This window comes from Ambystoma mexicanum, chromosome 10 (assembly GCF_040938575.1).
Source record: "Ambystoma mexicanum isolate Mex_15411 chromosome 10, UKY_AmexF1_1, whole genome shotgun sequence".
NCBI lineage: Eukaryota > Metazoa > Chordata > Amphibia > Caudata > Ambystomatidae > Ambystoma > Ambystoma mexicanum.
Genome location: NC_090932.1, coordinates 780,081,557 through 780,107,630, shown reverse-complemented (window position 1 = coordinate 780,107,630; position 26,074 = coordinate 780,081,557). Strand labels below are relative to the sequence as shown.

At 46.2% G+C, this 26,074-nt stretch overlaps 1 protein-coding gene across 2 annotated transcripts in view; it reads right to left on the bottom strand.

Annotated features, from left to right (window-relative positions):
* The window catches only part of LEKR1 (leucine, glutamate and lysine rich 1), a 1,355,278-nt gene that overhangs the window by 669,060 nt on the left and 660,144 nt on the right, over positions 1-26,074 (bottom strand). For both annotated transcript variants that reach the window (XM_069618435.1, XM_069618434.1), the window contains one exon: positions 4,085-4,299. In XM_069618435.1, the coding sequence (XP_069474536.1) occupies positions 4,085-4,299 (215 nt within the window). The remainder of the gene's footprint in view (positions 1-4,084; positions 4,300-26,074) is intronic.

Sequence of the window (26,074 nt, the reverse complement as noted above, 5' to 3'; positions counted from 1 at the left end):
TACATTCTAAACGTAATCTACTGTAATTACTTTTGATTCGATTGAAATGCTGTAAATCGTTTCATTTGGTAGTGATTTATGGATGATGAAATCAAATTAAATTATTGGAAAATATCACAAAAATAAATGTATAAATACTAAAAGCACTTGAATAAATCAGTTACTGAATGTTAGTTACAAGATTATCCTTGTTAAAGTGCACTCCTGCCAATCTTTATCTTAAGACTGCACAACTTGTACGTTTTGTCCTGTCACTGATGCTAGAGTTGCATAGAGGCAAAAAGTTTGATAATTGTGTTTTGAAAACAGGACGTTCTATTGAGTACAGCACACGTTTATTTTGAGTGTGATCTTGTTCAGGTTTATTCACGTAACCATAATATTGGTCTGGTGCACATTATATGACCTCCTTGAGCCTCTTGCCTTATCTGCCAAACAAAATTTGGAATGCTTAGAAAGTGACCAACTGGAGGCATCCCGTCCTACATCAAGACTGTGATATTTACATTTTACATTAGATACGCCCTTCCAAAGCTGGTCAGTCGTTCTAGGATTCTTACACTGCATGTTAATGGGGTGCTTAGAATTCACCACGACAAAATCTCCCTTATAAACACTGAAGTGCATCACAAAAAATAATTACTTTACAAGTATTCACAGTACCCTAAAGTGGAAGGATATCCCACGTGGTTCCATGAAATGTTAGCAAAACTATTTCTGCTACCATAACAGTTTAGAACCTATTGGTGCACGTTTGAAATACTTTTGTGGTACGTTTTATTTTCAAACAAGCAGTAGCAGATTTTGTATAGATTATTGTGATGACAATCTCCCAATGTCAGGGAATTTAGGATTTAGTTTGCATTTGATACTAGAAAACATTTAATGATCAATTGTATATCCATGTTTGATACTTGAGAAAACAAGCGTTACATTTTTTATTCTGGTTTGATCTTGGGACAGACTAAGGTAGGAGTTTGGTTGTGTAAAAGTGATCTTTGTTGCTTGAACACCGTTTGTCCTGAACAATTCATTAGTTGCTTACCCAACCGCTACATGAGTTCTGCCATCTAGCAATTAATTGCACGCTTGGATGAGCACAGCAAACAAAAGAATTGCCTACCAGGGGGACAGCAGCGGAAGAACACAAGCCCAGCAAATAAATCCAAGAGTTCCCTCAATCAGTGCTGAGTTTAGACATCACCAACTAGCCCATTTTGACGAATCGAGGGAACACGTCACTTCTCTTCAAGGGGGAGCACCCCCCCCCATGAGGCGAGCCTGCTCTGCAACACCCTGCCTAGAGGTCGAGGCAAGTGGGACTTCACCGGGAGAGACTTCACCTTTGGGGACAAGGACTCGCGTTCCTGTGAGGAACTCCCTAAAGCCCTCCAAGTGATGGCTTACATTGACTTGTATAATAAACCAGAGTGTTATCAGTTTTGTGAAGATGAGGTGAACCAATATCATCAGCAACAAGAAATTGAGGATATCCCTTTAAATCAGATTCTCCAATGGACTGTGCCGAGGAGGATGATAAGGGGTGATATGCAATAAGACCAGCGAGAGAGGGCAGAGAGTCGAGAGGGAGTCAAACAGTGGGAAAACCAGGGGAAGCACGCTGTATGTAAGAGAACAGAAGAAGGCGGGGCTGTTGTAGAACGTGGAGCCTGTATAAGCCAGAGCAACTCCGATGTGGATACCAGCGTGTTACCGCAAAGGAAATCCATGTCCAGTGGGAGAGAGTTCAGTGGCGGCGTGATCACAAAGCAGATGTGGTGGGCAGTCTGCCCGTACAACAACGCTGGCACCACCAGCGGGAGGAAATCACTCCCGATCCAAGTCACGGCACCAGTGACATTGAGAAGACGAGAATGTGGCACAAAAGAAAGATGCTGCGGAAAGTAAGCCTAGGCGCTACGAAGCAGACAAAAGAGAATCCGATGTCCAGGTAATACGGGGAACAGGAATACCGGAAGGGCACGTCAGACTCAACGGAAAGCAAACAAAACTCATCCGAGTATTGGTGTGTAGGGAGTTGGAAATGAAGTAAGAAACCAGAACTGTGTTAATGAAATAGAAAAACACAAATACTACAAAGTAGGAGGGAAGAAAAGTTCTCACGTTGGGAAAAGGGAAAAGACAACCCATATCCCAAAAGGTAAAAAGTATAATATATAAGGAACAGACACTTGGGGAATACTGTCTTCTGACAGCAAGAAGATAAACCTCATACATGAGACAGAGACGGCACTCTGGGAAACAGTGAATTGTAATTGGAAATTAAGTACTCAAAGTATACGTGAGGAGAACAAGACACAAGGGGCCCAGAAGCCTACAAGAGAGAGAACGATCTTAAATAAAATGAAGATAATTAGAGAGAAAGAGAAAAAGGAAACCAACAGTCCCCTTAGGGAGCTACAGAACTTAACTAAAAAGATAACAAAAGAATATTTATATTTGGTCTACTGAGTAGAACAGAAGAATCAAAACGGAATACCTGTGAAGAACACGACAACAAGGAGACGGGAGTAATTCTACTGGTCTTCGTTAGTTATATGAGTGGTAGGGTCAGATAAGTTAGATTTGGACAGTGGACCGAGTGGTTTTGAACATTTAAACTGACTGAGAAGAACCTTAGTCAGTAAAATAGGGAGTAGGCCTTATTTTACTTTAAATAAACCTCACAGTAAAAATGTTTTTATCCCGTCCGTGTACTACTTCTGATCGGCCACACCACGTACCAATACAAAAGCACACCATCCAAGAGCTAGGACAATTTAAGCCAAAGCTAAATAAGCATTGGCAATGCCAACAATTTGGGCTTTTGAGTGGGCCTTCGAAAGGCACTTGCCAGGCACTGCCGTAGTGTTATTAACTGGCTGTGGATTGTAGTTGGTGCGAGCACATGGGCATCTAATAGCAGTGCCTGGCAAATGCCTAAAACGTTTACACAAGCCAAAATGTTTGGCTTTGACAATTCTTGTTTTTAACAGGACTTCAGAGAAGGACATACATAGTGATTGTAAGTATGGTGGCTGAAGGCAGACCTGGTTAAGACATTTTCATTACACCAGTTTACAACTCCAATTAAGTAATTTACCCTCAGACGACTTCTTTAAAAAAAAAAACACTGACAGGCACTTCAAGTGCAAAGTTTGATGGTAAGACTTGCTTAAAGCAAGCTGAGAGTTCCCATGAGGATGTTTTGTGCTGGCGGGGCAGGAACTGGGTGGGAATGGCCATATGGATTAGCATGGCAATGGGCAGTCATTGGGTGGGCAAATAGCTTTGTGTTCCTCCTCCCTATATAATTCAATAGTGTCGGCTTATAGGTGACGCTAAAGCACCACTTAATAGCCCAAACTAAAAAGGAACAAGTGCAACGGATACATTTAAATTACAGAACATGTTAAACAAAGCATACAATATAGTGATCACGTCATCGGCTGGCTTTGTGTAACAATGTATGATTATATGGACCTTGCATTCAACTTACTATTAATTTTCTGCTTTACACCTGCAGAGGACAGGAACCTGTCAAAGCATAATGCACAGGAAAATAACTCTTGGGCTTGACGAACATTAGCTGGAAATATTCAACTGTAGGCAGCATAAGGACGCTTGATACCATCTGGCCTCCAATTCCTAGGTTTATACAGCTGAATTATTTGAGAATTTCTATGCATCTGTTATTTCATCCCTTGTGTATCAGGCTTGACATTTTCTGATTCCCACTCATCTTAAATTTGATTTGATTTTACTGTGTGGGGTTAGTTCCCCATTTATATGTTATCTGTCACCCTACCTATTTAATAGCAAAATCAGTATCAAGTATTGCATGTGTCCTTATTTACCTCTCATAAGAACTTCTAAAGTAAAAAATAAAATGTGCGTGCCTCCTCTAAGTTTGCACATAATACATGTATTTACTGTGGGAGGATGTTGGGGGGTGGCGGGGGGGAGTGTGGTAAACTATATCAAGTCTGCTTTTCGTAAGGAGAATCAGAGGGACATTTTGCCAAATAGCTTTCCAATTAGTTAGAGAGTATGCCAAAAGGATAATTAAAAATCTGTGCCCTACCTTTCTTCTTTGATTTTGTGGTCAGCATTGCTCTTTTCAAACTGCTGGTTAAGAGCCAGAAGTTCAGACTGGAGTCTTTTTTCACGTTCTACACTTCCCCTGTAAAATTGCATTTCCTGTTCCATCGCTTTCACCTTTTCTTCCATCAGTTTATATTCGTGAAGGATCAAATAGCTGACTCCACAATATTTACAGACTGTTTCATCTCGGGCCATCTAGAAAAGAAAGGATAATCAACAGAATTGAAGAAAGGATAATATTTGGAAAAATAAAAAAGATACATTTCTAATACTGGAAGTATCTGGTTTTATTATTGTATCAAATAGAACATATTAAAGTGTGAAACCTATCTGCTCCTTTCAAGTGATGACCATCTTTGGAAAGATCACATGTGGGCGATATAGCTGTGCGCGTGCGGACTATTGAGGCAAGCAGTCTACAAATTATTTCATTTATTTATTTTTGTATTGATGATTTCTTAGAGGTAGAAAACTAAGACTTGGCTAACCCAGACACAGTTGTAATATCAAAGTGCATGAAGTACAATACAAAACAACCTTAATATAAAATAAGCCAGTAGCTGTTTGTAGGTGCTCTGTGGGAGGAGTTTGTTTTGTATAAACTCAGCTGTGTCTGGCCTGTTGGAAGAAATAGGGCAGAGTTCTGGGGCAAAGAATTCAGGATTATGGTCCTATCCCTGATCACTAGGTAGACACGTATCTTTGCCAGATGGACATTTCTTTCAGTTGTTATGGACTCCGGATGCCACTCTCAACACAGTACCTGAGGAAAGTAGGGTAAGACCTGAGACAACTCTCAGGCTGCTATCAAGCATTTAAGAAAGAACAATTGGTACATTCATTTGTCACATGCCATTGAGCCCTCTCTTGTAATCAATATGGTCATGCCTCCAAGAACTACTTAATATGAACTTTCTGAAATATGGGGAGTTTCCATGAAGCCCTTCACCATTTATTGCCATTTAAACACAATGGAAAATGTATTGTCACAAGTTGTAATAAATAACGCAGATATTTAATTCTTTGCCTTTTATTTAAGGTGTCAGGATGGGTGGAGTTGGTTATATTGTTCCATGACAAATCACAATGACACTGTAGGTTGGGATATTCTCCAGGGGATCCTTTACTTGCTTCAACCCTTCCTTCTCGTTCTCGTCTGTCTCCTAGGCCATGGTCTCTTTCTCATTCTTTGTCACCTCTGGGGCACTTCCTCCTTCGCTATGTTCAGGGCTTCCACCCTTTCCTGCTCAGCCTTCCCATTGGTCAGAGCCTTCATCTTCACCTTCTCTGTCTTTCCCTTGTCAAAGGCATCCTCCTTTGCTTCCTCTCTTCTCTTATTGACTATGGATGTGGCCAGGTCTCTTCTATTCACCTGCCTTTTGGTCTTAGCTTCAATCTCCTTCTGTTTCTGTATTTCTCATCTCCAATTTTCAATCCCCTCCGTTCTTCTAAGATAGACTTTGATTAATGTATGGCCACTACATGAGGTGAAAAACCCCAATGTAATTCCCCCTTATTATACAATTCTGGGCAGGAAACAGGCGGTTTGATCAAAACTCGAATGTATTTACATGCAGCAATTAAAGGTGAAATTAATGGAAATATGGACCTCAAGTTTTATGTAGGGGAAGCCACCATAGTATTACACAATCACAGGCAACTTGTCCACATAAAAACGAAACTGACCTGCCTGCATTTTTCTCACTATTTCTCACACACAAACATTCATATCCATAATCGATTCTGTAATCACATTCAGGTCTGAATAACTAAAACATTCTAATTGTAACCCTGCCTCTTAGCGGCCATTGGCTTTAAAGCTGCTACAAAGCATGCATGACTGCTGATGGGTCATAACAGTAACATCATTCTTTAAAACATTTTACTTTCTCTAATATTCTAGCATCATTACATTGCACATACAGATATGCTTGCACATAACACGCAGGCCTTGCGTTCCTCAATACTACTAACAAATGTTGTCGAGGAACTGTTGCATGTCTCCCCATTTCCCATGTAAATATGGTGTGGTTTGCTAGTATGTGTGTCATTTAAAGTAGGCTTGTACTGAACTGCACCAGACCACTGCAGGTTTCAGGTTAGAGAACCAGCATCACATCATTTCAGCTCACCCACCCCAACCAGGGAGGATGGTTTTCAGATTGTATTGAACAGATAAGTACCCCTCCACTCTCACCACACTAATAGAGTTCCACTGTGCAGTTTTAAGAATGAGGGGTATATTTGGTATTTATATTCACATCATTATTATGGGATTAGAAATGACAATCAAATACACGCTCAGTTTCCATTCCTTATCCAAAAGCTATAGCCTTCAAAGAGCACACATTATCAAATATATCCTCATTACGCTCTGCTGTATGCATGACAGCCCAATGTTAATTAATGTATTCTGAAGAGACTGTAGGTTCAACTGAATGAGATTATGATTTTAAAGAGGGGCATACCAAATGCACTGAATTGATATTTATATCATTGCGCATAAAACTAATGTACTTTAAGGTGGATTGAATGGACATCTCACTTAATTTTACATGCAGTGAGATTCCACTGTTTATTTCCCATTTAAATAAATAGATTTTGATAATGTCTTCCCAATCCACCCCTCTTTCTTGGACTTAACAAGAAAAATAAAAATGGGGACTAGAGAATGAATATCGTCTCATCTCAGGATTTATGCTACACAGTTTAACTTTCAGGAGAGGCCTGAACCCTTTAGATTGGACATATTCCAGTTAGAAGGGCCCCGCCAGGTCTGCTTTGATGAAGACAGACTGCCTCAGATTCCCTCTTTGCAGGTATCCTTTTGGACAGAACACATCCTCTGGGACAGGAATCTTCCTTTCTTTAGCCCATAATATGGTCTTGCTCCGATCTATCCATTCATAATCATAATCCGAGGTATTGTTCCTTTCTGCAGCTTTTCAGAAAGCTCTTCTCTTTGCTCACAATATTTTTAAAGTGTCCACAATTCCCATGCGCATGTCAAAATTATATCACACTTTCCATTGACCTGCCTCATAGTTAGGCACTACTATTGAATGCACACCCCCATTCTTCATTGCATTTTCCTAGTTCTATATTTCACTAACAAGTTAGGCACGCCCATAAACCCTCCTTCCCAGGGCAAAATACATGTCAATACTACAAAAAAAAAGAAAGGAGAGTGACTGTAAACAAAAAATGAAAAGTTTATTTTCAACATGGCCCTTACGCTTGACGAGGACAGATCCACTTCCTGTCAATTATCCTTACCGGCCGCGGCAAAAGCCTGGCCTTCCATATCTCGGTATCACGATCTGGGTGATGTATGGCGCTCTCAACACCCAGGGGTCCGGGAATACACTTTTTCTCTGGAGTACACGGCAGCTCGTCTAGGATTGACTACATAATGGCCTCCCCCTCTATAATCCGAGCCGCGACAGAGACAACTATATTCCCACGCACACTATCCGACCATTCCCCTGTTCTCCTCCGATTCACACCCATGGAGAGGCCACCATCTTCTCTCCGCTGGAGATTCAGGGCGGCTGCCCTAGAGGATGTGGCTTTTAGGTCGGAGATAGGCCAGGACATACAGACTTACTTTACTGCCAATGTGGGCTAAATTCCAGACCAGGGCACGATATGGGAGGCATTCAAGACATATCTGAGGGGGTACTGTATCTCTAGAGAGGGAGGGGTGCTTAAAACTATCTCTAGATCCATACGCATACTCGAAGATAAGGTCAGGTATGTAGAAAACAAGCAGGGCTCAGCTGAAAGCGATGCAATTCGGCGCGATTTACAATCTTTGAGGGCAGTACTCTATCAAATGGCCATGTGTGAGGAACGATATATGGGAGATCCAATCATGGCAGTACGATATGGGGAGGGGGAATCGCCCAAGCAGAACCCTAGCATGGGCTATCAAGAAGGAGCAGCAGCCAACAGGCATTGCCGAGATTGAGTGCCCCGACGGGACCCTGGTTAGGGACTTGCAGGGGATCAATGATGAATTCCGAGCATACTACAGCAGATTATATACGTCCCACCCCGGCCCTGGACACGACGAATTAACACAGTACCTTGATGAAGCTGCACTGGGCTGGTTGGACCCAGACCAGGGAGGCTCCCTAAATGTCCCTATCACTGAAGAGAAAATAAGGGAAGCTATAAAATCGCTCCCTAATCGGAAAGCACCCGGGCTAGATGGGATAACAGCCGAATTCTATAAGGCGTACGAGGAAATGGTAATACCCCACCTCCTGGCTATGTATGAGCACGCCTTCTCCAGTGGTTCTCTCCCGGAGACTACCAGATCGGCCCTTGTGTCGGTGCTCCTTAAACCGGGCAAAGACCCCCGGCAATTATCCTCTTATAGGCCGTTGTCCCTCATCAACACCGACAATAAGATACTAGCCAAAATTCTCACTGCACGTTTCCTTCCTCACATGCCAGCTCTAGTTCTGCGGGACCAAACCGGGTTCATCCCTGGTTGTTCTACCCAACATAATCTATGGCGTCTCTTCACTTTCATACACAACGTAAACCCAGCTGTGCCAATAGCGTTGGCCGCTCTCGACGCAGAGAAGGCCTTTGATTCGGTTGAATGGCCTTTTCTCTTTAAAGTCCTCAGACGATCCGGATTTGGCTTAGCATATATACGGTGGGTTAAAATCCTATATACTGCCCCTAGAGCGGCAATATACACCAATGGGGTGACGTCCGAACACATCTATTCCTCCAGATGGCACACGTCAGGGCTGTCCTTTCTCCACAGTCTTATGTGCCCTAGCCATGGAGCCCCATGCTTGTCACATCAGAGACCTACACGCACATAGAGGCGTTCACCTGGGTGCATACCTCGCCATCGTGTCCTTATACGCAGATGATATACTGCTGTATGTTAAGCACCCGCGGCAGAATCTCACTCCCGTAACACATGAGATGGTCCGATTTGGGGAACTGTCGGGGCTCAGAATCAATTGGACCAAGTCCGAAGTACTTCCCATAACCCATAGCGTACAACAGGCTGATGTGTGCGACGAGCTCCGTTGGTGCCCCCAGAAGATAAGATACTTGGGCATTGTAATATCCACCACACAAGAAATCCTGTACAGTGACAACTATGTACATGTATTGGAGACCCTAGAACAGAAGGTGGAGACATGGTTACTACTTCTTATATCTCAGGCAGCTCGCATCGCACTAGCGAAGATGGTAATTCTCAGTAAACTCCTGTATATATTCAGCAACGTGCCCCTGTGGCCCCCTGCGCAATACTGGTACCGGGTCCGGAAGATGATGACAAGTTTGGTCTGGGCCGGGAAACTGGCAAGACTAGTTTGCACCACTCTTACAAGGCCTTATGATCAAAGCGGCCTCAAGTACCCAGACATGTATCTCAACTATCTAGCCGCCCAAAAACGATACATTGCGGGGTGGGCTGCCCCAAATCCTGAATCGTCTCACTCCCATGTGGCCAGAGCTATAAGCGCACTGGATTACCTGATGGCCTATTATGGGGTACCCGCGAGAGCACCCCCAGCGGTGAGATTGAACCATTGGCTATAACCTGAAGAGCTTGGGATGAGAGGGCGCCTGCTAGACTCCTCCCCATACTATCTACCTACATTTCCAATTTACAACATTGTCGGAACCCAAAAATCCTTCAAGGAACACTTTCGGGCACTGGGGGTGTGTTCCCTGGGCGATGTGGTGCAGGACGCCCTGTTTGTGACCTGGGAGGGACTTAGGATAAAAGGTGAACACAATGCCCTGACCCTACTGTACTACTACAGGGTTAGGGGTATTTTGAAAAACAAGTGGCCCGAGTTCCCACGTGCTCCCACCCCTCACCCTGCCCAGTGCCACATCGCGCCGCCTCTGTCCCCCCAGAAGCTAGTATCCGCAAGTTATAAACTGATTAGAAACAGGCGGAGCATTCGGACCCACAGATACAAAGAAATATGGGAAGACAGACCGGGGGAATCATTGAGTGATGACCAGTGGAAATTCATCTGCATTCAGTCTCGCATCAGATTTACTACTCTCCTGCAGCCCTAAGTAAATTCTTCCCTGATAGTTCCTCGAGCTGTAAGAGGTGTGGGATGCAAGCGGATAATTTTTACCCTGTTGCCTGGTGCTGCCCCTGCATTAGGCCTTTTTGGAAAGGGGTGGAAGATGCAAGAATAAGTATGCTGTCCTCACCGGGAGAATACTCCCCAAAGCTATGGCTCATAGCCCTGATCGAAGGAAGCAACCGCACTGAGAAAAGGCTGCTGGGTATGGCTTCAATAGTGGCCAGATACTTAGTAGCCAGAACTTGGGGGAGAATCAACCCCCCCACCACACTCCCGAAGTGGCTGAAGTCATGAGTCAGTCTGAACAGAGAGAAACTAGATATGCCTCTACCCTCCCCCCCACCAGCCGCCCATTTGACTAGTGGCCCCCTTTCATACAATATCTGTTGGATAATGCCTCGACTTCCCAAACCCCTGCATCAACCCCAGAGCGTATGTAGGAGGGCTCACCTCTATTTTCCTTTGCCCCATGGATGTATATAAAGACAATTTCACTGGTGGTTAGCAAAATTACCTGAAATGGTTTTATTTGGAACTTCCTCTTGCTGTGAGAGGTACGGACCAGCTGCAGCGGAATACATGTGAATTTGATTGTAATAACGCGATTTTTTGGCTAAGGGGGTGTGGGCTGGGCTCTTGTTAGTCTATGTTAAATGGGGTGTTAGGTGTACTTACCTGTTGAAATTCAATAAAGAAAGTTTGAAAAAGAAAATGAAAGGTTTATAACATTTTTAATGATTCAATGTAGCCGCATATTGCTGGCCAATGGCACATACAAGTATTTTCATTCCTGCACCTCAAAATGCAAGGTGCTATATTGCCTCCACAATTAAAGCCTATGCCAGGTAAACCCTCCGTCCATGGAACCAGTGGGTGCAGATTTCTTATACTTATGTGGCGAGGATTAGGGTAACAGACTTCAGTGCTTCCAGGAAGAAAGCCAAACTATTAAAGACAATGCGGGTAGAGTGATACAGAATATTAAATGGTCTAGAGAGGGAACCGACCCCAGCACTTGTAGCAGAAAGTGACTTCAAGGAAAAGTGGCAGTAGGACCAAGAGAAGAGCCGCAGAGGGGTTGGAGGGTGGGTTTGCATGTGAATCCATTCCAGACCTATGCTGGAGAACAACAGTTACAGGTAAGTAACTTGTTCCTTCTCCAGCATGGGGTCTGGCATGGAATCACATGCTCATGAATACAAGAATACATAGCAGTACACACATGCACAACCACAACATTAAGCATCTCTTACCTCCTCATCAGGCTCACCTTCAAGCAAACAGGTTGCGCAGCACTGCTTGGCCGACTCTGGACTCCTCCCTGGAATCCCTGTCAACGCAGTAGAATTATGTGACGGTGTGCGTCGACCTCCACATGTCTGCCCTGCAGATGTCCAGCAGGGGCACACCAGACAGGAACGCCGTAGTAGCAGCGGTCACTCTGGTTGAATGGGCTCTCGGACGGCCGGGCAACGGTCGGTTTGCCAACCGGTGACAGTGCATTATGCAGCCGGAGAGCCATCTGGAAATGGAAGCCTTGGATAGGGCCTTCCCTTGGTTCACAGGGCCAAAGTTCACAAACAGCTGTGATGTCTTCTGAAAACTCTTTGTGCGGTCCACGTAGAACTTCAGCGCTCTAGCCACATCCAGCGAGTGCAAAGTCCTCTCAGCCGGCGACGAAGGTGACGGGAAGAAAACAGGCAACACCAAGGGCTTGTTGAGGTGGAAGTCCGATGGCACCTGCGGCATGAAGGAGGGGTGCGTCGTCAGCACCACCCTCGTCTGGTGGAATGTCAAGTACGGCGGTTTACAGGAGAGGGCCTGGATCTCTCCCACTCGTTGTGCAGAGGTGATGGCCACAAGAAACACTGTCTTCCACGATAGGAATTTCAGAGGCGCCGAATGCAAAGGCTCGAATGGCGGACCCATGAGCCTGGTCAACACCACGTTGAGTTCCCACGCCGGGGCCGGAGCCTTCACTGGCGGGAACGAGCGGCACAGTCCTTTCATGAACTCCTTCACCAGGCAGTGAGACCACAGCGATGACCGCCCCCGAGTTCTGGTGTAGCGGGAGATAGCCACCAGATGAAGTTTGATGGAGGCATGTGCCAGCCACGCCTTGGCCAGCGACAGCAAGTATGGCAACACTTGAGGGGCCGTAATTCATAGAGGGTTGATCTTCTGTGCACAGCACTGGACAGAGAACCTCTTCCATTTATGTCCATAGCACTTAAGAGTCAAAGAAGCCCTGGCCTTGGCAAGTACCTCCTTGCAGTCTGCCGGGATATCGTAGCCTCCAAACTCTAGCACCAGGCCTTCAGGTTCAGCGATCCAGGGTCATGATGCAGGATCACGTCTCCTTCCCTGGCAAGAAGATCTGCGTCCGTCGGTAGCTTGACCGGAGGGGACGCTGACATGTCTAGAAGGTCTGCGAACCATATCTGCCTTGGCCACACTGGTACGCCAAGGATCATCCTGCACCAGGACAGTCTGAGTTAACTGATGATTCCCAGTAGCAGCGGCAATGGTGGGAATGCAGAGGAACAGGCTGTCCCAGGGGAAGGAGAATGAATCCCCCATGCTCCCCAGCTAGGGAAACCTGCTGGCGAACCTCCAGCACTTGGTGTTCGTCGCTGTCGCAAACAGAACGATTCAGGGACTGCCGCATCATCCGAATAGAAGATCTACTTGATCCTGCCGAAGCTCCCACTCATGGCAAGAGCACCGCTCCCTGCTGAGTGAGTTGGCGACGGTGTTCTTCACTCCTCCCAGGAGAAAAGGTACCAGGAACATCCCCTGGGCAACAGTCCAGTGCCACATATCCTGCGCTTCCTTGCATAGAGCTGGAGTTCTGGTGCCCTCCTGTTTCCAGATATAGAACATTGTGGTGGTGTTGTCAGTGAAGACCCGTACCAACCTGCCCTTGAGGGACGGAAGGAAGGACCGGAGGACCCAGAACATGGCCCGAAGCTCCAGGACGTTGATGTGCAGTGACCTCTCCTCCGGAAGCCAAAGGCCTCTTGCGTGGAGATCTCTGGTGTGCACGCCCCATCCCTCCAGGGAGGCATACGTCGTCGCCGTTTCCTGATGCGCTGGGGTCTGGAAGTCCATGCCCACCGCGAGATGCGTGCGGATGTCCCACCACCGGATCGCTTGACGGAAAATCTAGTTGAGGGAGATCTTGTCTTCAAAGCTTCCCACCACTTGTATCCAACGGGCGTCGAGGAACTCCTGCAGTGGCCGCATCTGCAACCTGCTAAGACGCACAAGGTAGATGCATGACAACATGCCGAGCAGGGACTTCATGGACCTCACCCTGCCTACTTCATGGTCAACCTTGCCCAGGATGGCCTTTATCCTCTCCTCCGACGGTGAAGCTAGCTGTGCCACCGTGTTGAGCCTGGCCCCTAGGAATAGGGCATCCTGCGATGGCACCAAGCAGGACTGCGCAAAGTTGATCGAGAACCCCAGTTCCGTGAGCAGGCGGACAGTCCTTGCTGTGTGGTCGACGGCGAGTTCCCTTGACTTCGCTCGGATGAGCCAATCGTCCAGATAGGGGAAGACGTGGATCGCCTGCAGGCGCAGCCGCCGGTGGTAGGCACTTGGTGAAGACCTTTGGTGCCGATTTCAAACCGAAGGGCAGTGCCCTGAACTGATCGTGCCACCCCTGGACCACGAAGCGTAGAAACTTCCGATGTCCTTTGTGTATGGGGATGTGGAAGTATGCATCCTCCAGGTCCAGCAACAACAGGAAGTCCTCTTCTTCCAGCTGTCCCAGCACGTGCTGAAGGGTGACCATCTGGAATTTATGGGATTTTATGTACCTGTTGAGGCGGCGGAGGTCCAGGATAGGCCGCCAGCCACCAGTCTTCTTTCGGACGAGGAAGTACCGTAAGTATACTCCGGAGCCCCGTAGCATCTTCGGGATGAGTTCTATCACGCCCTTTGCCAGCATCGCTCGTACCTCCAGAAATAGTTGAGGGATGTGGTTTTCTTTCCTGGCCACCGGTGGAAAGTCTGGGCACTTCCTTTGGAACTCCAGAGTGCGCCCGTGGGCCAGGGCATCCAGCACCCAACTGTCGGTGGAGATGGATTCCCACACGCTGACGAATTTCACCCGCTGTCCTCCCACTGGGGTGCACTGGTGGGGGCCCGACGTCACGGCCGGTTCAGTCCTGCTTCGCCGAGGCCTTGCCCCCTTGGGCCCCTTGGCGATGGCGATAATGTCCACTGGCCTTGTTGCGGCCTCTGTAGGCTTCTTGCGACGAAGAACGGGCCGCCTAGTGGTATGACGAAGAGCTGCCGCTGAATCCTTTGGAGGCACCTTGGGACTTGCCTGCAGAGGTCGGAAAGGACGGCCGTCACTGATGTAGCATGCCCAGGGCACGGGCCGTCTCAGTGTCTGCCTTGATGGCCTGCAGTGACTCGTCCACTGCCTTGCCGAACAGATTGTTCCCGTCCTCTCCGCCGTCGCCTGTCCCAGTCGTCGCCGTCTCCATCTCATCCCTCGGCAGAGGGGATGGGGTGAAGGATGGAAAGGTGGGGGTGGATGGACTCGCCTCCGCTTGGCTGGAGGGCTCCCCGATGGTCCAGGCGCCGCTGGATCATCCGCCGGCAGTAAGGGCAACCTTGTCCTTATCTCTGTGCACAAGGTGTGAAGTGCCAATAAGATGTCTTCCGACCTGTCCGACGGTGCTGGCATCGGTCGCAACAGGAGTGTCAACAGAGGCTCCTCCGGTTCCTCCTCAACCTGCCGTTCTTCCCCGGCTCCACCCTCGCTCTCTACGTCCACCTCGTCGGGATCCTTCCCGCAGGCCCTGACCTCCTCGAACCTCTTGTCCAGGCTGCCTTGATGACAGACAGCTAGTCCTCGGAGGAGGTATCTGAGTCCGCTAGGACTACCTCGCCCCCGCCCCTCCTTCTCGGCCCGGGGCTTCATGGGGGTCTTTTCAATCGGTTGGAAAGATGATTCCCCCCGGGATGGCAGGGAAACTCTAGGCCTGTAGGCTGTCCCCACTGGAGTTGCTTTTGCGGGCTTAGCCCGGGACGCCACAACTCACTCAATCGAGGCCTTAGCCAGGTGAATCTGGGCCTTCACGACCTTAGGCACGTCAGAGGCCTTCACCATGGGGGGGGGCCACCGCCTCGCTCCCAATTGGCTTTCTCCTTTGGGATCGGCCGGGGCTTCTCCCAAAGCTTGCCCGGGTTCTCCGACTTCCTTTTCACCGAGCCGGAGCGTTGGCTCATGGTTGACGGTGTCAGTGACATTGCGCCCAGCCTGGCAGCTGAGGAGCCCGAACCAACGGCGCTCCCGGTGCCTGCGGACTCGCGGTGCTTTGCCTTATGTTGGGCCCCCGTCGCCGGAGCGCCCTCAAAGGTCTTAGAAGACCACTCAGACTACTTCTCACCTGCTGCCGGGCTCTTCACCTCCAGCCAGACAGCGAGTTGTTTCAGACGGTCCTTCATGGTCCGGACGGACATGTTCTTGCAAAACGCACAGTCCTCCTCCACGTGCGACTTGTCGGAGTGCAGGCAGTAGAGACACGAGAGTGCTCATCCTCCTTGAAGACGTTCTGTAGTCCACATCCTGGGCAGTTCCTGGACAGCTTGGATCCAACGGGCGTCGAGTCTCCTTTGTCTTGAGCCATGACCACGAGGGGTAGGACTCAAAGATCTTCCGGAATCCTCCAAGAAGTGAAATCCGACAAAAAATCACCCATGAGGGGCGTAGAAAATTCCGAAACGGGTCCCTGTTGATCGGAAGATGAATCGGTGGAGCTTGAGGCTCGAATTGACCAAATAAATGAGAGTAAATTCTTTGAAAAAATGCAACATGCAGTAAAAGCTTGAGCGCTAAGCACGAGGACTCCCAACACTTAAGTGTGCAGTAAAAATCTGAAGATAGCTGCCAGAGGAGGGGCTTAGGTAGAGGGCAGTCATTGGCTGGGTCAGTATGACCCAGAGACCAGTGATGGGTTATTAGTAGAAAGACAGTTCAGAAACGAAACTGAAACTGATTTTCTTTACCGAGGATTCCCAGCCTGACGACAGGGAATATTCATGAGCATGTGAATCCATGCCAGACCCCACGCTGGAGAAATGGATCATCAGATAAAGCATTTAAAAAAACAAGTGTGTGGGGGGGAGGGGAACAGACATCCGATTTACATGATCTGATCGCAGCTGATTTTGCTGCGGCCGGAAAGTTTGCATGAGAAAGGTGCAAACCACCAAAAGTTTGCACCTTTCTCATGCGAACACACGTATATACCCACACCCCCACCCACAACACACCCATGTCACCCCCCCACCCACACCCCAACATAAACAAACCCCACTTTCCTTTTTCTTCACGCTGAGTCCCTGCAGGACCAGTTCCCTTTCACTTCTGTGATCAGAAACTGGCGCCCAGGGTCCTTTTCTTTTTTTTTTCTTTTACGGGGGCTGTAGGGTTTTCCTCCGCAACCCCCGCAGCCCCCTTTTTCTTCTTTTTTTTTAAATTTTCGTGGGGTGTTGCGGGGACACCTCTGCAGCCCTTTTTTTTTAAACATTTTTTTTTACTTACCTGCAATGCTACCCCCAAGGTTCGAACTTTTGGTGTTCGAACCTTTGGTGGTAGCATTTTTAGAACTTTTTGTTCATGCAACCGTTTAGATAGTCTTTTTGTACAACCCAGAAATCAACAGTCAACACCACCACTTTTGAAATGCATGCTGTATATACATTGAGCAAGTAAAAAAATAAATAAATAAATAAATAAATAAATAAATAAAACAAAGTCACATTTTAGAGACAGACGTGACGGATAACTCATATGCAGTCCTGACACTGCTGCAGAATATACAGAGTGAGGCACACGATGCTCAGCGATAAAGAAACAAAAAATGCACCATGGGAACAAAAAGAGTACACTGTGCACAGGTGTGCCCACAAAGACTTTGTAATGCAGTCCCCACCTTCTCAGGTGAGGGCACAATGACAGCTCTCTAAGCCATGACAAACGTAGCATCCTGTGCATTCAAACTTCAAAAGAAAGGAAGAAGACCAAACCACATTGCATGGTGCAGGTAGAGGACACATGTGTCTGATTAATGGTTGATGCTAGAGCCAAACTTATTTTTTTTTCACACCAGACATAAAAGCAAATCGGTGTATAAATAAAGAAAACACACTTTGAACCTATGGCCTACGAGTGAGAGTTGAAAGAATTGAGACATAATTTACAAAAGGTTGTATGAGGCGAACACGCATATACTTGGCCAAACATGAACCTGCAATACTGGATTAGTATGACCAAGCAAAATTAGACAATGTCCTAGGTCCCGACAGTGACAAGCAGGCCCTGTGTTCCAAGCAAATAACCTTGAAACTATCCACGGCAATAACAAGGAAGTATTTTCAAGTCGATGGGGTGCATTAAGAAGTACGAGCACAGAATCGAGCTATGTGCAGGAGGCGTTTCCTGTCAAATGTAGAGTAAGGCCTGTCCCTGCCACATAAAGAAAGGACTCAAGACTATTGATGAAACTACTAACAAAGAATCAATAAAGACAGTCAAGGCAAAAGAATGGCTGAGCCCGTCAGTGGTCACAAAGAAGTAATCACAGCAGCTACGTCTTTGTGAAGATCTGCACAGCCTCAACAAAAGCAGAGACCAAATGTTAGTGTCCAGCATCTCCAAGCTCATTTTAATGCTACAACATGCAAACATATATCAAACTCGACTTATGGATGCCTAAAACCAGATAATGGTCAATGATAGCTTTAAAGCCCTCACAGAGTTCATGATGCCCTTCAAAACATTAAGGTACACACGTTTGTCATTCAGGCTCTGTCCGACAGCCTCCATGTGTCAAAGGAGGATGAACTCACTTGTTTATTTCGAAGCAGCAGCATTTTTCCATGACGCAACACAGCAGCAAAACCAATCAACTGCAACTAAGGCAACTCCTAGATGGGAGCACAAAGCTCCGATCAAGCAACTAAGTAGGGATGGAGGGGGTGGGAAAAGGGAGCGGATCTCTTGGGGGGATGATGGGGAGGTGTTACCATCCAACAATCGAAATGGCGCCACCAGGGGAAGGTATGACAACAGAAAATACCGGACCAATAGGATAGGGAATGGTGCATTTTATACATTTATCTTTTTAAATAGACCAATAAATGTCACTCTTTAGGTTCACAAAATATTTTATTTGCATATATAGGTAAACAAATATCAGTTAATAAAACATATAAAAGTATATCTCAAAATTCAACTCACATTCATTCATTCCTACCATCCATTCAATATCACGTCCTTAAAAAATGTACATATTACCCTTATTTTTTCTGACCACTTGGTCAACAATTTTATCTTATTTCAATGTGAAACGCCCTCCACCTGACTCTCAGATGGTTCAATGTGTTTAAACAATTGCACAGATCTAAATGTCTACATATGTTTCGGTTGTCTGTTTGGACTTCCGCACATTCGTCCACTTGATAATGCAACCTTCATCAGGACCACAATGGGGAATCCAATCATTCCCGTTAAATCGAGTAGGGTGAAGACTCCAAAAACGTGCAACACACCGTTTATGGTTCTAATGTCCAGTAGTCTAGACGTATCCTTATTTGTTTAGGCAAAGTTCTTCACAGCCTCAATAGGTCTCAACAATATAAGCGCCAGTCTGTTGGTCCCACTTCTCTTTCTGGCCTCAATAGTATATTGGCATGCATCCACATGGATCCATATTTTCAAGTATGTCCCCCATGGGGTATATTTTCAGGGTGTATCTTCTGTCTCACTACGCCTTTTAGGGACTCCCTTTAGCAGAACCAAGACCGTGTTCACAGTTATCCGTCTCGCCAGCAATCGAGTCTCCTGCTTTCCTTCGTACCCGTCACACAGAAGCCACCAGGAGAAGGGCCTTGGGTGGCTGGAAGATATACTGTGTTCTCGCCCGAATTTTAGCCACCTGATTGGCTGAGCACCCTTCCCTGAGTTACAAATTATACATCACCAAGGTGGATGTGCATTCAAACGAATTTTCCAATGACCACTATCCACACCAATAGGTTTTGCTCCATTAGGTGTCAGTAAGGCACAGAAAAATAGGCTCAAAGAGCTGGGAAGGGTTGGGAAGCATGCAAGCATGGACCATGGATTGAAATGAATTTCAGAATTCGTCTTCAGGTTGTCTCAAACGTTTATTTCCTTCCTTATGATATTGGATTTAGGTGTGCTTGCCAACTCTTTTTCTTTCCTGATATTTCCAAAGCAGTGCATTTAGTGATTAACCATTGTGACAAGTTGAGGGAATTCTTCCCTTCTCCCAAAGGGCGACCCCCCCCTGTGTGAGGCTAGGGAAGTGGACCTGCTCCACAACACCCTCCTTAGGGGTCGATGCAAGTGGGACCTCACCACGAGAGGTTCCCCCTTAGGGGACAAGGACTCCCGTTCCTGTGAGGAACTCCCTAGGCCAATTCACTTGATGGCACACATGGTACTATCTAACATAGCAAAAACATGCAAGAACAGAAACGCGACTGAAGACAAAGTTAAAATGTGTGATCATCAGGAAGAAAAATAAGTTACCTCATTAAATGGAAATCACCAATCCACTGCGTAGAGTAGGTTAAAGAAGTAGTTCTCGACAAAACAGAGAGAGAAGATAGAGGAACGCATACCGAGCTGGGGAGGTCCCCTAGTAGTGTAACACTAGCAGGGATGGATCCGCTGGAGGATGCGGGCCTGCGAAATTCAGAGTTTCCTGGGACCGGCAAAGCAAACGCTGGAAGCCAGGCGTGCAGGACAGATGTAAAGCAGAAACAACTGGAGTCAAAGATTCCGTGGTGGCATGATCACAAGATAGTCGTGGTGGGTAGACTGCCCGTACAACGATGCTGATGCCACAACAAATGGCATGGTTTCCATCGAGATACAGAGAAGCCAGGAGAAAGAACGAGAGTCGCACGGCTAGGATCTCGGCAGAGCGAATTGAATGTGAGACGGAGAAGAGGAGAAGGTCCCTGGCCCGTAAGAATACAGCAGACGTCACCAAACAGTATGGAAGGTAACATGGAATCCAGGAAGAACTGGAGGTCACAAAGGACTCATCATATGCTCCAAGGAACTAGTCCCAGTAGAAATGAGAAAAGCTTGGAACCAAAGCTAAGAAATGTTAACTGTTTTAATGAAAGAAAGAGAACAACACATCCCTGAGGGGGAGATAAATAAGACGGGGAAAACACTGCCCTGGGAGGAGGGGAAAGTTACCCCTGGGTCAAGAGTCAGATAGTGCAATATAACAAAGGAAGAATATGATTTAACCGAAAGGCCAAAGAAGCCTCTATGATAAATAAACAACCAGAGAAACCAGGCCATGAAAAGGTGAACTATAAAGGTGAACTATAAATATCAAGGAAACAACAATCATACAGGAAACTTTACTTCACCAGTTCATGTCATGCCCATTAAGAATGATCCAAGTATTCAACAAAAGTCAAGGAAAGTAAAAATCTCATGAGTGAGCTTCACAACCTGATAAGAAAAGTCACAAAAGATTGTTTAAGAATTGCATATTAACAAGAAGCCTAAAGACTAAGTAGGGAAGTCCATGAAGCACACATCAAGAGAAGGGAGTCATTCTCCTGACCTTAGTTTGTCAAGTTAATTGCTAGGGTCAGTTAGCATTCGTTTTTGGACAGTGGACATATTCATTTTGTACATTCACAGACGACTGACAAGCACATTAGTTATTCATATTGGTAGGGAATACCCCATACGATAGAGATAATTAGGCCTTCATATTATTATTTAATAAATGCACCTTGCAAACGTCCTCCTTCTGATCTGCCACGCCACCATGTGGCTTAAAAACCCTGTAATCGATATCTTTATAGTATCTTTCTTATGATACATGAGTTGAAACCTGCGGGGGCAAAGCCTCTTTTTACTTTTGCTATGATTTCTAATGTGTTTCAATGCACTCACCGGCCATATCGGGGTTCCAAGTGGCAGGTGCACAAAGGAGCAAACAGGGAAATACATCAGCGTTGGCATGACACATAGTAACACATAACTGAATCTGACAGATAGCATTGGCAATCAAAGGGTTGTCTATTAACATTTGTAGCCAACATCAAGGTAGTCAGTACAGACACATGGGGTACAATGTTCCTTAAAAGTTGTCCTTAATTTCCAGTACAGTAGTTGCAATCAGTATTGGTGACTTAATAGAAGATAATAAATCAATGCTCTCGGCATTCTGACAAAGATGCAACCCGGGGCAGCCGTCTAACCTGATCAAAAATCTTTTAACGTGGGTGTTATCAGTTAGGAATACGTAGGTGCCCTCTGCTTCTTAAAGACCGCCACCTCAAACTATTCACCTTCCATTCAATTTCCTCTCCCCCATTAATTTCCTTTTAAAAAATAAAATGTCTTCATATAGAAATCACCCCCAGTCAGGGGTCGGACATGGAGGGTAATGGCCCGCCAACCCATGCCCAGGCAGGCCCTCGGCGAGGACCGTTGCCAGTCATGTACGCACAATAGATGAAGGAGTGATAGCCATTCGCACCCTGGGGTTTGCCAGGGGTGTACATTACTATTTTATTCCCTGGAGATGAAGTATTGCGCAAGCCGAATCTCCCGTTAGAAAAACAAGATGACCATTGCCATAGGAAAAAGAACTTAGTCCCTTTTCCATTTACATGGCAGCTGCGAGGAGTGCTGGGACCAGAGCACAAAGCTCCGGTCCAGCATGTAAGTGGGGAGGGAGGAAGGGTGTGGGGATAGGAAGCAGGATCACTTTGAGGGTGGGGACATGGGGAGGTAACAGGGAGAGGCTCCCTGTTTGACTCCCCACAATCAAGCTGGCGCCACCCGGTGAAAGGCCTCGTGAAAGGCCTCGGGTGGCTGGAAGATGCAGGCAACATACTGTGTGCTTTCAATTGCATTTCCAGTCACCTGATTGGCTGAGCGCCCTTCCCCGGATGCAAATATACCTCATCACTCCTCCGTTCAGCTGCGCCTCCTCATTTGCTCAAAGACCACCACAAAAAGAAAAAAGGGGACCTTTTTGAGTGCCCTTTGTTTTTTTCCACGGTAGCCATTTTAAAGTGAGTATGGTTTTCATTCATACATGTATTTATTTTGAGAACACTGAAACTAAATGAGAAACTCTACACTTAAGCACATAAGGGTGCCTGGGTAGCCCCATAGCTTCGTGCTGAACGTTATCACAAAACTAGCAATGGCTGATACTATTAACCTTGAGGTAAAGCAGACCCAATGCCAGTGATTAGTGAGGTAGTGTTGCAGAGCATGTGAAGAAGCTGTCAAATGTTAGAGTTGGCACCAGGCAGCCTAACGAAAAGTTGCCTAACGAAGAGTCGCCGCAGGGAGGGAGAGCTCGCCTCCTCCTCTTTTCCAGGCCACTGGGAATCAAAGCATTCAAGTATGCGCATGCCACTCTGTAATTGGTGAGCAGGGATCACATGGGCAGTGACACATGCCTTGAAAAGAAGGTAAGGTAAGGGCACCTTCAAGAGACACCCACCCACCCATCTCTTTTTTTAGTAGGTTTTTGGATCTTAGGGTGGTCTTGGGCTATACCAAAGGGGTCACTGAACAAGGAATAAACTTGTAATTGGATGTACTTTTAGGCTCAACAGATGGAGGGTTAACTGGTTTTCGAAGTCAAGTTTCAAAAAGGATATCACCAGAGAAAACAGAAAAGATCATCACTGTCCTCGACGGACAGTGTGACCTGGGGACTGGTAGATCTAAACGAAAGTCAGGCAGGAAGGCTTTAAGGTGGATGGCATATTAGACCGGGTGGTCAACGATGAGGGAAATGAAGGTGGCCTATTAACGAAGGAAGAACTACCAAGAAAGCACAATTGGGGAGTGGGCCAAGTGTTCAGTGATCAAGTGTTGTTGATTGCTCTTAGAGGGAGTGGCGGTTTAGAGGATTTATGCTTTAATAAGCTTATATGGGCATGTAGTCACTTCTAAGGCGATGAGGCTGAGGATATGGATTCTCGGAGTTAAATCTCCCTTCGTTAAATGCAGCCTTTTTATAAACATGAGAACCGGTGGGGCATCTTTGTTAGACTACGCACTCCTAAAAAAAGCAAGGCTGAAAACAACTCCAGCAAGAATTGACAAAGTATTAACAACAACTGTAGAGTCTCTGTTTTTCTTCCCTGGAGCAACCATTTCTATGAACTTAACATGGCAGCAGCTGTGGTTGAGCAAATAGAGCTACATCCACAGTTGTGTAGTGGAGGTACCAGCGGATCCACAAGTAAAGTGGACAGCACAGATAACATGCTGCGGGGCCACGGAACACACATAGACCCATTTAAGGACAGCGATGCAGGAGTCTGAACATGCTTGCAGCTGCGCAAGCCCACAAATGGAGGTGCAGTCGTGACTGTACATATCACAGGCCATTGGCTGTCTAAGGTCGACATCTCAAACTGGGATCAAACAACAGTTGGATGTGAAAGGTGCTTGGCAGAATTGTGCAGCCTCGCCTACTGTGCTTTGGAGTCCAAGGAAATGAAATTCAGTTCCCAGAAAGAATTATTTTGCAAAACATTATAAGGGTTGCAAATAAGACTATGGCAGGTTTATGCAGTATACAAATAAGACTGTAGCTGCTGCAAGGACATTTTCAATAAGGACACTGATTGCAGTTATGAAAGACTCGCTCCATTAGAGACGAGGTACGCAAAAGGCTTACCACAGCAGCATCACACCAAACTATTGTCTACAAACACCTGGCTTTCTGCCACAGAAATAGAACAATGGCGCTGCAATTTTAAGAATTATTTGGTGGCAATCCAAGTAGGCGAGCTTGTGCACAAGGCCAGCAAGTGTTTTAACCGAAGGCAGAGAACGGGAAGAACCATATGTGTATGAGGAGTCAGTACAGCATTTAGAAAGGAGATCTGGGGTAGAACCCAGCATAATGGTGGATTGGCAGGGCACACCATGCACACATAGTTGCAACAGTAAGGAGAAAGAACAGGAGAGTATAGGCCGCCATTAAAGGTTTTACAAGTGTGTAAAGTGGGGATGGGATATTCTGTATTATTACAACAATATGAGATGTTTTTTATTGGTTTGCTATGTTCTGCTTTTGCAAGATCTCTCGTTGGATGACTTGCGTTACCCTTCCTTTGTTTTTTATTTGTATTACATTTTGTTAACACTGTTGTATACTGTTTGTATTTGATGGATTGAACATGATAAATTCTTCTTCTTTTTTTTTTTTTTAATCAGTAAAATGTTCTAGGATTTAAGAGGGACTTAGAACAGCTCATAAGGGATGAAACAATTCCACAATACAGGAAGAAGAAGGAGGCAGCAAGAATCCCACATTGCAACAAACCATTCATATAGCTAGAGGAGGTTGGCCTTTTCATCCAAGGTATTGAATACACGTACTGTCAAGTAAAGCCCAGTGTTCACCAGTCAAAGCTCCAGTAGGTGGAATTCACCAAGGAAAGTGACCAAGAACACCACAAACAAGGTTATTGCGGATGCTCACACAATCACAGTGCAGCATCTCAGTATTGTCCAAGAGCACAAGACCTTTAGTCAAAATGGGCATTTCCCACCAGACTGCCACACCACGAAGATGCTTGTGCTTGCAAATATAAGCATTAATACTTTAACTATGTGCAAGCACAGGACGAATCTTCAGGCAATGTGGATTTCTTGCTACTTACTGATCTTTTTGCTCTACTCCTGTTGAACTTTACTGATCTGAACGTTCCCTGAGCCTTTGCTCGAGGGCACTAGGGAAGGCCTCTGTCCATAGTTGGCGCCATACAAAAACTCAATCAAATTTAAAATAAGAGATATCTGTGGGCAGGAGAGAATTCTATAAGGTCACAGCCAAAGATCAACAGAAAACTGAAGACTCAGCGGGGTACAACATTTGTTATTTTATAACAGATAATTAGCCAAAAATTAGCCAAAAGCTTGTGTTTGACAGAAAAAAGAAATACGACTCAAATAACATAAAGGAGAGAAACAACATCTTGCTTAAGGACCGCAGGTCGTCTGTCTGTTCCTCACTTCCCTTGGGCTCCACCTCCTGACAGTAAACATTGAACTGACTCAGTCTGTGTGAGGTTTTATGGTCTCCTGTACCTCTTTCTTGGCTTGATGGGTGCTGCTCTCCCTGGTCATTCCCGTCAGGATAATGAGTTGCTAGTTGGTCCCTTCCACATCCTGGGCTCAAAGGGCCCTTGTCGTCAGCGATGATGCCAAACTGCAAGACGCTTTGCCAGAGCTTGCAGGTTCTGGGGAGTTTTGGTATGAAGACTAATGTCCTTGCATGGTCAAAGCAGGCCAGTCAAGGGTGCCCTGCACAAGACATTTCCCTGCATCAATTTGCAGATAAGACACAGCTTTACCCATAAGAAACCTGCATGGAAGATATTGCACAACTGCAACATTGTCTATCAACCATTCAGTATTGGATAACACACTCTTATCTTAAATTGAAACCAACAAAACCAAATGTTGTGCTCCTCTGAAATCTGACCAGGCAAGCACGTATCTAGCCATGGCCAACAAACATTGAACTCGAACAGTTCACACCTGTGCCTGCTATACCTTCGGGTCTGGCGCACGCTATAAATAAAGAAACAAACAAACAAACAAGCACCAAATCATGGGCTTCACCATCGACTGCAACTTCTCCTTCAAACAGCACATCACCAAAACGGAACACAGAGTCTGGTATCGGTTAACACTGCGGCACAAACTCAACCCCCTTTCTTCACCTGCTGACTTCAGGACAGCAGTACAATGCCTGGCACTCTCATGCCTCGATGGGGGAAACCCCACTTCTGTTTGGCATTCGCACGATAAC